General features: G+C 39.0%; 1 protein-coding gene across 3 annotated transcripts in view; it reads left to right on the top strand.

The window, feature by feature from the left end:
• Positions 1 to 12,938, top strand: part of METTL8 (methyltransferase 8, tRNA N3-cytidine) — a 77,808-nt gene that overhangs the window by 22,024 nt on the left and 42,846 nt on the right. For 2 of the 3 annotated variants that reach the window (XM_070422773.1, XM_070422772.1), the window contains exon 2: positions 7,329 to 7,483. The exons of the other annotated variant lie outside the window; for it this stretch is intronic. In XM_070422773.1, coding sequence (XP_070278874.1) covers positions 7,329 to 7,483 — 155 coding nt within the window. The remainder of the gene's footprint in view (positions 1 to 7,328; positions 7,484 to 12,938) is intronic. 3 annotated transcript variants of the gene reach the window in all.

Genomic DNA, 12,938 nt, shown 5'->3' on the forward strand with positions numbered 1-12,938 from the left:
TATAGGGTACAAAAGTGGAACGCAAACGGGTGGATTGTATGTATGTGAATAATAAAAATGTTCGAAAACAAAGTAAAGCCAGAATGTGGGCTCTCTAGTTAGACTGCTTGGGTCCAAATAGAAGCCCCATCAGGTATTGGATAGGTGACTTGACCATTTTACCTCATCCCATATGAGGGTTTCCTCTGTAATAGGAGTATAAAAATAGTGCCCCTTGGTAGGGAAATAGAAATTGAATAAGATAATACATGTAAACTGCTTAGAATAGGGCCTTACATGTGGTAAACATTTTTTAAAATTCTGATTTCCATGAAAAATAAATTGGAATTGGTGCTTTGTTTTCTCAAAGGTTTTTTCAATTTGCAAAATATAGTATGAAGTATTTCCTTTAATAAAATCATCCCTTTTATTTAAAAAGTACTTAAAACTGTTATTCTACATAAATAAGATTTGCAATTATTTAAGAAGTACTTTCATGTTTGTAACACAGAATATCCTTGTACATATATTTTACCTATTGTGGTAGAGTTTGTTTTTGTTTGTTGGTCTGGTAAGGCAGTTGTGTGAGTCATTGTGAAAAGGGCTCCATTTAATGGGAAGCAAAACATCTAGCCCAAATCTAGAGCTAGAGCAGAGATCTCTTCTCCACAAATTGTCCTTCAATACCAAGGGCTGTTCTTTTGCTACAAGCACAATGTGGTGGTAATGGTGGGCCCAGCAAACTGCTAAATATTAAAGCCGTCTTCCCCTTGGCATGTCATACTATATGCAAGACCCTTCATTTTATATGTCTGTTCTTTTCCTTGCATTCTAAAATAGGCACACTTGCCTACCCCTGGAGCTGGCAGGAAGTGTGTCAGCTCTTCATGGCAAACCTGTGTATACTTAATAGCATCATAAATGCTATTTATACAGTGAAGTTCTGTCGCTCCAGTACTCCTAAGAGCTTCTTCAGTTCTTTTCTGGATCTGTTCCTTAGTGATTGCTTTAGCCAACTGACTATTCATGACTGAGTCTTGGCATTGAGATCTCAGAGGGCCATGGCTCTAAAGTCAAGAGGAAGAAAGTGGAAACCTGTAGGCAAAGTAAGTAGAAGCAATACCACTTGAGTATATGGACTAGAATTTGATATGGCAGAATTAGTTTAAGCTAAGCTAAGTGAAGAATCAGGACCACAAACCTTTTCAGCAGCTTTCAACAGTAAATAAAAACCCAAACACCTAACAAGGATTTGTGGAGATCCTTCTTACCTTCATACTTCTCTGTTCTGAACTAGAGTAATTAAAATTAAATATAAGCCTTAGCAATGAAAGCAATATTCAAACATTCATTTCATGCAAAGGTACTGCTTACCTGAGTTATGCTGGCCTTGTACGACAAATTGAGAAGTATCTCTGTTTCCTACGAGTTCATATAAGTTTGTGTTCTTTCTGCCTTAAATGTTCGATATTCACTGGTGAAACTATCAGGCTTGTGGTTTTTCTTTGTAGGAAGGTTTTGTTGTTGTTTTGTTTTTTATTGTGGTAAAATATACACAAAATTTACCATTTTAATCTTTTTTTAAAAAAAATATTTCTTTATTGATTTCAGAGAGGAAGGAAGAGGGAGAGAGAGATAGAAACATCAATGATGAGAGAGAATCATTGATTGGCTGCCTCCTGCACACCCCCCACTGGAGTTGGAGCCCGCAACCCAGGCATGTGCCCTTGGCCAGAATCGAACCCGGGACCTTTCAGTCCATAGGCCGATGCTCTATCCACTGAGCCAAACTGGTTAGGGCCATTTTAATCTTTTTTAAATGTACAGTTCAGTGGCATTCACATTGTTGTACAAACATCACAGTCATTCATCTCCAGAACTTCATCTTCCCCAACTAAAGCCTCATACCCCTTAAACACTTAACTCCCATTCTCCGCTCCCTGCCAGCCCCTGACAACTACCGGCTACTTTCTGTCTCCATTTTTTACTTCTCTAGGCAATTCATGCAAAAGCAATGACATAGCATTTGTGCTTCGGTGATGGACTTTCTTCACTTTGCATAATGTCTTCAGGCTCATCCATGTTGTACCATGTCAGAATGCCTTCTTTTTAAAGACTGAGTAATATTCATTTTATGTATATATCACGTTTTGTTTTTTCATCTTTCAGTGGCTATTCGGGTTGTTTTTACCTTTTGTCTATGTGAGTAATGCTGCTATAAACATAGTATGCAAACATCTTTTTGAGTCCCTACTTTCACTTCTTTTGGGTATATATTCAGAAGTAGAATTACTGGATCATAGGGTAATTCCATGTTTAATATTTTGAGGAATTGCCATACTATTTTCCATAGCAGCTGCACCATTTTATATCCCACTAGCAAGGCACAAAGATTCTAATCTCTCCATATCCTTGCCAACATTTTTTTCTTTCTTTTTTTTCTTTTCTTTTTTAATAGCCATCCTGCCCTGACCAGTGTGACAGTTGGTTGAGCATCATCTCCGTGCATCTAGAGGTCACAGGTTCAATTCCCAGTCAGGACATGTGCCTGGTTTGTGGCTCAATCCCTAGTAGGGGGCCTGAAGGAGGCAGCCAGTCCGTGTTTCTCTCTCTCCATCTCTCTCTAAAATCAATGAAAACATATTTTAAAAAATAATAGTAGTCATCCTAATGGATGTAATGTTTGTTTTTATTTAAATTACAAATTTAGTTTATTTAATAAATTTAGGGCTGTTTAGATTTTTTCTTGTGCTGTTTTGATATGTTATTGGTAAATTTCGTTTTCAAGGCATTTGTCCCATCTAATAAATGAAATAAAATTACTCATAATAGCTCCTAATTAGCTTTTCTACATCTATAGGGTCTGTGGTGAAGTCCCTTTTAATTTCTGTTGTTAGAAATTTGTATTTTCTGAAACAAAGATATTTGAGATAATTCTTGCCAGGGGTTTATTAATCTTTTCAAAGAACCAACTTTTGACTTGGATTTTCTGAGTTTTATCCATTTTTCTATTCAATTGATTTCTCCTTTTTATTGTTTATATCTTTCTACTTACTTTGCACCTAATTTACTATTTTTCTGCCTTTTAAACAAATAAATGGTTTTATTGATTTTAGAGAGAGGAAGGGAGAGGGAGAAAGAGATAGAAACATCAGTGATGAGAGAGAATCATCAGTTGGCTGCCTCCTACTGGGGATGGAGCCCACAACCTGGGCCTACCCTGACCCACAATCAAACTATGACCTCCTGGTTCAAGGATTGATGCTCAACCACTGAGCAACACAAGCCGAGTTGCCTTCTTAAGATTTAAGCTGAGATCATTGATTTAAGATGTTTCTTTCTTTCTAATAAATTTTCCTCTAAACATTGCTTTGGTAACATTACATCCCATAAGATTTCATTATTATTCAGTTAACATATTTTCTAGTTTGCCTTAACATTTACTAACTCATGTAAATCTTTGACCCATAGGTTGTTTAGAAGTTGCTTAATTTCTAAATAGGAATTTTTCTAGATATTATTACGTTTGGATAGAAAAGGAAAAATCAACACTTTGCTTCTGTAAGAGAAGCACTTTAAATGTAAACATATAAATACATTTTTTAAAAAGATATGCCATAAACAACAATGCATAAGACAGTTGGTAGGGTTATATTAGTATTAGACAAAGTACAGTTCAAGAAAATTATTATTATCAGATAAGGAAATATATTAATAAGTCAATTCATCAAAAATATTAACATTTAATATTATTATGGTCAGAAAGTATACTCCATATGACTTTAATACTTTGGAATTTATTGAGACTTGTTTTATAGCCTAGGATATATGGCCTTTTTTTAGGGTCTACCTTGGCAGATGTTCCATGTTCACTTGAAAAGAATGTGTATTCTGCTGTTATTAGATACATTGTTCTTTCTATAAGTGTCATTTAAATTAAGTTGATAATCCTCAAATCTTTTCTATCTTTATTGATTTTTTTGATAGTTTGTTTCTTAGTGTTGTTCTGTTTATTGCTGAGAGAGGGATATTAAAATCGCCAAGTATTACTGTGAATTTGTTAATTTCTTCTTTTTAAAAATTGTGTTCATTTTTGCTTCATGTATTTTAAAGCTTTGTTATTATGTACGTGCACATTTAGGATTGTTATCTCTTGATGAATTGGCTCGTCGTTTTTAAATGTCCCATTTTAGCTCTGAAATAGTCTTTTTAAAAAGCCTACTTTGTCTGTTAATACAGCACCACCAGTAGTTCTCATGCAGTATTTGCATGGTATCTCTTTTTAATATTGTAATATATTTGTATTTTTATATTTAAAGTGTTTCTCTTATAGACAGTATATAGTGGGGCTTGCTTTTTCTTACAAATTGACAATCTATGTATTTTCATTGGAATTCATTTATATTGAATGTAAGATATGGTTGGGTATATGCCTCCTTGGTCTTTGATTACTAATTGTCCCATCTGTTTTTTATTTCCTCTGTTCTTCCTTCTTTCCAGTGAATGGAATATTTTTAGCTGTATCTCTTTGTGTTATTTCAAATAAAAATACAACTTACCCATACAGTTTTATTTTTCAAATAACACCTTAATTAATCCTGTATCCAAATTTGGGTATGCTAAGAGTTAAAAGTGGGTACATAAAGAGAGTGCGACACTCTGGTAGCAGAAACCAACTTTCTCCACTGGAATTCTGGCTAACCCTGCTCTTCTCTTTCCCCCCCCCCGCATCACAAAATAGAACCGTGGCCTAGTAAACATAAAGCTATCATGATAGTCGTAACATGAAGCACATATTTCTCTATCACTACAGTCAGTGTAACTGGATAGCTGCCTGTGTACTGTCACACTCTTCTGTCACTTCCTTCTTCCACACCGTAAGGATCTTAGGAGCTACCCTGGAAAATATGCAGAACTTCCTTCTAATTAAATTGATATCAGACAAGTATCATTTTTGTGTAATCAGTCAAACGATTCACGAGCAGCTTGGTGCTGTCCTTTGACACTTGCAGTTTACTTGAGAAGGCATTTATGTATTTATGATATTTATTATACAAATTTATATAATAAAAACATAAAGAGCAAAGCTATGACTGTTACAGATAGTAAAAATAAATAAAGATGCTTTTTCAGTTAATTAGAAAGACAGCTGCCTAGGCAGGACAAATTGCCACATACTTAGGTCCTGGCCACACTGTATACTCCCTGCAGGCTGGCAGCCTGCAGGGCACACGCATCTCTGACATTTTCCTGAATTGCCTAATATCCAATCTGCTGATGACTTTTTGTCCCCAACTGTGTATAGAGGTTCTTGGTCATTTATAGTGAGAGAAACTCATATATTATTTTTCTATCTCTTCCTCTTCTATATGTAGACAGACATAGGTAAGTATCACATGATTATTTGAAGGATTGAAATTTCATTTTGATTTGGGTGGAATACGTTTACATCATTTTACACTTTTGAGTATGAATTGCCTCTCTAAGTGTAATCACTTTCTACTTTTCAGCATAGAGATTTTGTGAGTAGTATTCAGTGCAGAAAGAGAGCTCTAAAAATAATTGTGCAAGTAGGGTTTTGTTAGTCTTACGTGGCACACTGGCAGGAGAAAAGAACAAAGGCATATCGGAGGAAAGGTAGTGGCAGCAGAGCATTTAACTTCATTGCTTCAACCAAGGAGCTCGCATTTAGTGGAGAAGGAAAAGCAAACAAAAAAACAGGAGATCGGCACTAGCTATTGAATGTTTTATTTCTCGTCACTGTTAGTCACGTATGAATAGAACTATTACAGTCTTTTTGGTGTGTATGACTAAGCTTTTTTTTTTTTTTCATATGGAAAATCTTGAATTTTATGTTCAAAATCACAATGAGATGTTTTTGACATTCTGCAGTTCATTTTGAAATTCACGGTCTTAAAAACCCATTGACTTTCAATAAGGTGGTAAAGGGTGTACAATACATGTCATTTTTATGCCCAATAGCACCTTCGATAGTCTCTAGTGCGTATTATGTACACACACCTTATAGCATCTGTTTCTACCTGACAGCTTACAGCATTAGGCTGAATGTCGTGGTGCACAACTGAATGGGAGTGAAATGTCGAGCTGTATTACAATGGATTCTTACTGGGAAAAGTGAGATCTTTAGAGCTTCTTTTTCCATAAACATTTTAAACTGACATATTTGCCAATACATAATTAAGATGACATACTAAATAAATGTTTATATTATTCTTCCAGAAATGGGGATGGATTTGGCTAGACAACTGATGAACTAGAATTAAAACATGTGTTTTGTACAGGGAAACCTATTTTGCAAATGTATTATTGACTGTTTTTTAAAAAATATATTTTTATTGATTTCAGAGAGGAAGGGAGAGGGAGATAGAGATAGAAACATCAGTGATGAGAGAGAATCATTGACTGGCTGCTTCCTGCATGCCCCACACTAGGGATCAAGCCCGCATATGCCCTGACTGGGAATCGAACCATGATCTCCTGGTTCATAGGTCGAAGCTCAACCACTGAACCATGCCTGACTTGACTATTCTTAAAAGTATATGTATACAGGGTTGTTAGAGTTAAGAATGGCTGGGATCATATCTTACTACAATATGTCCTTATTTATTTGACTAATTTTCATATTATTTAACTCAGCCCAGGGAATGAGACAATAGGTTTGTTTTCTTATTCTACTACTATACTTGGGGTTTTGGTCTAGTGGTCACAAAATTTCTCCTAGAAATATGTTTTCCCAGAATTCTAACACAAGAATAATAAAATCACTTAAAACCTTTTAGTACTCAAAATCCAGATTCTGGGTTTACATGCTTTGGCCACATGCTAAAAATTAAGTAAGCAAATGCCAAACAAGGCAACGTTGGTCAAGGCTGTGACTAATAAAGGTTGTCAGCCAATGTCGAACACTAAATACTCTTTTTCCTTCTCTTAGCCTGAAAATACTTGAGAAAAAAACAAAACTATAATGCCCATCTTTCATTTAAAGTTATTCAGTTTGCCCAGCCAGTGTGGCTTAGTGGTTGAGCATCAACCTATGAACCGGGAAGTCATGGTTCGATTCCCGGTCAAGGCATATACCTGGGTTGCAGGCTTGATCCCCAAGTAGGGGGCATGCAGGAGGCAGCTGACCAATGATTCTTTCTCATCATTGATGTTTCTATCTCTCTCTCCCTCTCCCTTCCTCTCTGAAATCAATAAAAATATATTAAAGTTATTTAGTTTGCATGTCCTTTCACAGGTTGTAAACCTTTTGGACCAATTTTTGGCTATTAGATAAACAGTACACTGTTCAATCCATATTGACTGATTAATTGTTTGTAATTTTTTAGGTACTAATTAGGATGAATGGGATTTGGAGAAATTCGATTTCCTGTCTAAGGATAAGAAATGTGCCACACAGATACCAAAGTGGTTATCAACCAGCAGTCCCTCTGGGATCAAGGATTCTAACTGACCCAGCCAAAGTTTTTGAGCACAACATGTGGTGAGTTATCTTCTTACTAGGTCTGATATTATGTATCTATATTAAACATCAGCAGTGATACTATTTTCATTTAGTGCCAAGAAAGGATTTTTAATGCTGATCACTTATGTGGTTGAGGCTCACTGATCCTAATTTAACACGTTAAGTGCCATGTCAGTCACTGGTGACTGACACTATACTTTCCGTCCGGACGGTCAGTCACTGGTGCTGCCCGCATATTGGTGAAATCGGATATCCCGGGCTAAACGGGAAGGAAGACAAAACAGGCTGGGCGCTTAACATGTTAAGAGTTGCCAGTTCTAATTTCTTTGCCAATGAAATTAGAAAAGTGACACTTGCCCATGCTTTCCTCAGCTTTGGGGTTCTTGCAGGCCCTCCCTGCTCACCCTGATCCTGATTTGCTGGTGTTATCACTCCAGGCCTCTTTTCTAGGTAGCATCTTCCTCCTGCCCCACAGGCCCTTCTTCTTTGCAAGTACTTGTCAGTCAACAAATGTATATTCAGTACTTGCTGCTTACTAAACGCTCAGGAGAACACACTGGTGTGACTCTACTCCATGCTTTCAGGAAATCTACCCTCTATTTGGAAAGAGATATTTATAGAAAATTTGTATAATTAGCAATACAAGGCAGCAAATTGTAAGGGACCAGCATGTTCTTACAAGGCATATTGGTATATGCCTTGTAAGAACAACTCAACAATGCAAAATCACTTCTGTTTTAGCATAGTCTGAAGGTTTCTTTTTTTCTTTCTTAATTTCAGCTTCATTGAAGTATAATTAACATATAAAGGAAGATTTATTTAAGTGGGGAAAGTGAGATTAGAAGTATTTATTCCGTCTCCAGTACCTACTATAGCAGTGGTTCTCAACCTTCTGGCCCTTTAAATACAGTTCCTCATGTTGTGACCCAACCATAAAATTGTTTTTGTTGCTACTTCATAACTGTAATGTTGCTACTGTTATGAATCGTAATGTAAATATCTGATATGCAGGATGGCCTTAGGCGACCCCTGTGCAAGGGTCGTTCGACCGCCAAAGGGGTTGTGACCCACAGGTTGAGAACTGCTGTACTATAGTGTCTGACACTAAATATTTGTGGGCTCTAGCCGATTTGGATCAGTGGATACAGCGTCAGCCCACAGATTGAGGGTCCTGGGTTTGATTCCGGTCAAGGGGACGTACCTCAGTTGCAGGCTCGATCCCTGGGCTTGGTTAGGGCTCATGTGTGAGGCAACCAATTGTTGTGTCTCTCTCACATCAATGTTGCTCTCTCTGTGTCTGTCCCCCTCCTACTCTCTCTAAAAAAAAATCAATTGAAAAATATCCTCTGGTGAGGATTAAAAATAAATAAGTATTTGTGGAATAATGACCTGGATAGGTAAAACTGAAGTAAGGGCATTCTAAGTGGGTAGAAAGTCATAAAACACAGAGATAAGGAAGTATAAGGCATAATCAGGAGACAGTGAACAGGATAGTTTGTCAAAATAAAGGCTCTTCTAGGAGTTTGGTGAACAGTAAGGTGGAATGATCTAGTCCAGGTATAGGGGTGGGAGCAAGATTGTGCATGGTCCTGAATTGAGAGTTGAGGTATAAGGCATGATAGAGCCACTGAAGAGAAATTGCTTTTTACCTAGTTTAGTAAATATATGTATTTTGTAACAGCATACTGGACAGAACAGCAGGTAGAACTACAAACAGGTAGAACTACAAGCAGGAAGGGACCAGTGAGAGAAAATTTTCGAAGGAAAAATAACTAAAACTTGGTGCTTTTGTAGAATAAAGGAAAAGGAGGCATTTGACTGAAATTTTGATCCTAGCTGACTAATAGAAATAGGAAAATCAAGAGGTAAATTGATTTTTTTAATTTGGAAGAAAATGGTGAATTTAGGTTTAGGTGTTTTGAATAGGCTTTGGGAGCAGAACATTCTGGGGAAAATGTCCTGAACACAGGCTCTGCCACTGGGAAGAGGGGATGGGGCCAGGATTAAAGATGTGAAGTTGCATGATATCTACAGACAAAATTGTTTTCTGATGACCTTCGGGAACAAGGTCTCTAGGACTAGGAAAGTGATTTGTGGATATTTTTATATTGTTATTGCAACAATATAAATTTTTAAAGGAAGTAGGTTGAGGAGAAACAATAAGATGGCGGTGTAGGTAAATGCAGTACTCACATCCTCCCACAACCACATCAAAATTACAACCAAAATACAGAAGAACCATCATTCAAAACTGCCTAAAATCTGGCTGAATAGAAAACCTACAACTAGAGAATTAAAGAAGAAAGCACATTGAGATTGGTCGGAGGGGCAAAGGCATAAAACGGGCTGGTCTGACACCCATGTGTGGTGTTTTTAAGTGAGAGGGTTATCTTGGCTGAGGAGGCCTCCCGTGAAGAGCAAGTGAAGACCAGACCTTCAGCCCAGGCCTCCAGAGCTGGGAAGAGAAGTCCCTGTAACTTCAGGCTATAAAACCAGTGGGGATTGTGGGTAAGTGACACAGAGGCTGCTGGAGTCCCAGGCAATTCCTCTTAAAGGGCCGGCACACGGACTTATTCAGACTCACTCCTTTAGAGCTCCAGCACTGGGATAGCAGTTTGAAAGGATCTAGGGCCATACAGGAAGGAACTAAATTGTCATCAGGGCAGGAATTGCGGGGGCAGCTGTCTCCTAGACAAAAGTGCTGGCAGAAGTCATTGTTCCTCTGCTAAGATCTCCCCCCACACAGAGCTCACTGGCAGGCACCATAAGCTGAGTCTTAATCAACCTGGCCCATTCTGTTTGCCCAGCCCTGAGATCTCACCCCACCTAATTTGCAGCCTCACCCAAGCTGTTTGCAGTGGCTTTTCCATATGCATGGCCTGTCCTGGCTCAGGCTTCAGACTTTCCTAAAATTTCTCAAACAAGGAGCAGCTGGACTCAGGGTGTCCCATACTTCTTGATAAGTGACCCCAGGCTCGGCACTAGTAGCAGCTTGCCAAGGTTCACAGCTTGGCCCCTCCTAGGTACCTCCAAGGCCAACACAAGTAGCAGCCATCTGCAGATCATTCTATAGCTCCTGCTGGGTGGGTGGCCCCAGGCAGGGCAAAGACAGTGGCAGACTTTGCACCTTTTGGGAGGCCTCAGAGCCAGTGCACCTGGTGGACAACTTCAGATCACGCCACATTACAACTCTACCATATCCATGAGTGACACACTCAAGGGGCGGACTCAGTGAGCACCAAAACCCCACTGAAGCAAGTCCTGTTCTGTAGGGGTGTCTCCTGCACAGCAGCTCTTCTGCTGTTGTCGCAGCTGGCCCTCACAGCCAATTGCCCTGGGGGTCAATTCCTCCTAGTGATGCCAACAGCAATCAAGCCTCAACTACAACAGGTCATTGCACACAGCCCACATAGGAGCCACACCTAGAGTACCCAGTTCAGGTGACTGGCAAGGTTGAGCAACTGGGCCCTACAGGACACCTACTACACAAGGCCACTCTACCAATTCCAAGAGACATAGCAGCTCTACCTAATACATAGAAACAAACACAGGGATGCAGCCAAAACACAGAGGCAAAGAAACATATCACAAATGAAAGAACAGGAGAAATTTCCAGAAAAAAAGAACTAAATGAAATGGAAACAAGCAAGCTACTGGATATGGAGTTCAAAACAGTGGTTATAAGGAGGCTCAAGGAACTTAATGAGAACTTCAAGGAACTTAGAATGTCGACAACATAAAAAAGGACCAGTCAGAAATGAACAATATACTAACTGAGACGAAGAATAATTTACAGGGAATCAACAGTAGAGTAGAGGATGCCGTGACTCAAATCAGCGATTTGGAATATGAGGAAGCAAAAAACACCCACTCAAAAGAGCAAAAAGAAAAAAGAATCCAAAAATATGAAAATAGTGTAAGGAGCCTCTGGGACAACTTTAAGCGTACCAACATTCGCATCTGGGGTGCTGAAAGAAGAAATAGAGAAAGAAATTGAAAACCTACTTGAAGAAACAATGACAGAAAACTTCCCTTACTTGGTGACAGAAACAAGTCCAGGAAGTAAAGAGAGTCCCAAACAGGAGGAACACAAATAGGCCCACACCAGGACACATCATAAAATGCCAAGGGTTAAAGACAAAGAGAGAATCTTAAAAGCAGCAAAAGAAAAGCAGTTAGTTGTCCCAGTGGCTCCTTACACTTTCCTCATGTTTTTTCTTTTTTGCTCCCTTGTAGAAGGGAGTGCCCATACAGCTGTCAGCTGATTTCTCAACAGAAACTTTGTAAACCAGAGGGAGTGGCAAGAAATATTCAAAGTGATAAAAAGCAAGGACCTAAAACCAAGGTTACTCTATCCAGCAAAGCTATCATTTAGAATAGAAGGTCAGGAAAAGAACTTCACAGACAAGAAAAAGCTAAAGGAGTTCATCACCACCAAACCATGAAATGTTGAAGGGTCTTCTTGAAGGAAAAGGAGAAGGAGAAGAATATGAACAAAAAATGGCAATAAATACATATCTATCAACAATTGAATCTAAAAATCAAAATCCTATATAATAAAAGGGTAATATGCAAATTGACCCTAACAGCAGAATGACTGGGAATGACTGGTCACTATGACACACACTGACCACCAGGGGGTAGACGCTCAATGCAGGAGCCGCCCCCTGGTGGTAAGTGCGCTTCCACACGGGAAGCATGCTCAGCCACAAGCCAGGCTGATGGCTGCCAGTACAGCGGTGGTGGTGGGAGCCTCTCCCGCCTCCTCAGTAGCACTAAGGATGTCCGACTGCAGTTTAGGCCTGCTCCCTGCTGGCAAGTGGACATCCCCCAAGGGCTCCCAGGCTGCCAGAGGGATGTCTGACTGCCAGCTTAGGCCCAATCCCCTGGGGAGCATGCCTAAGCCAGCAGGTGGTCATCCCCCAAGGGGTCCCAGACTGCGAGAGGGCACAGGCTGGGCTGAGGGATCCCCCCCGAGTGCACAAATTTTTGTGCACCGGGCCCTAGTAAATGAATAAGTAACCTAATGAACAAAATAAACTGATGAATAAAATAGAGTCAGAGCTGTGGAAACATGGAACAGAATCTCAGTGGGATGGGTGGGAAGAAATCAACCAAAGACCATATCTGCATATATGCATTACCCATGGACACAGACTATAGGGTGAAAGGCCTCAGGTGGGGCAGGATCCGAGTGGAGGAGGGGGGAAAAAAGGGGGAACATCTGTAATACGCTCAACAATAAAGATTTTAAAAAGAATTATTAACCATTTAAAAAACTAACAAAAATAAACGAAGTAGGTTGATCATTTATTAATTAGTCCTCTACTATACAAATGGTAGCCGCTAGCCACATGCGGTTATTGAGCGCTTGAAACCTGGTTAGTCTGAATTGAGATTTGTGTAACATGTTGAAGACTTAATACAAAAAAGGTAAAATATATCATTTGTTAATTTTTATATTGAATTATAT

Source organism: Myotis yumanensis, unplaced genomic scaffold (assembly GCF_028538775.1).
Source record: "Myotis yumanensis isolate MYYU_CA2020_CCGP unplaced genomic scaffold, mMyoYum1.0.hap1 SCAF_8, whole genome shotgun sequence".
Lineage (NCBI taxonomy): Eukaryota > Metazoa > Chordata > Mammalia > Chiroptera > Vespertilionidae > Myotis > Myotis yumanensis.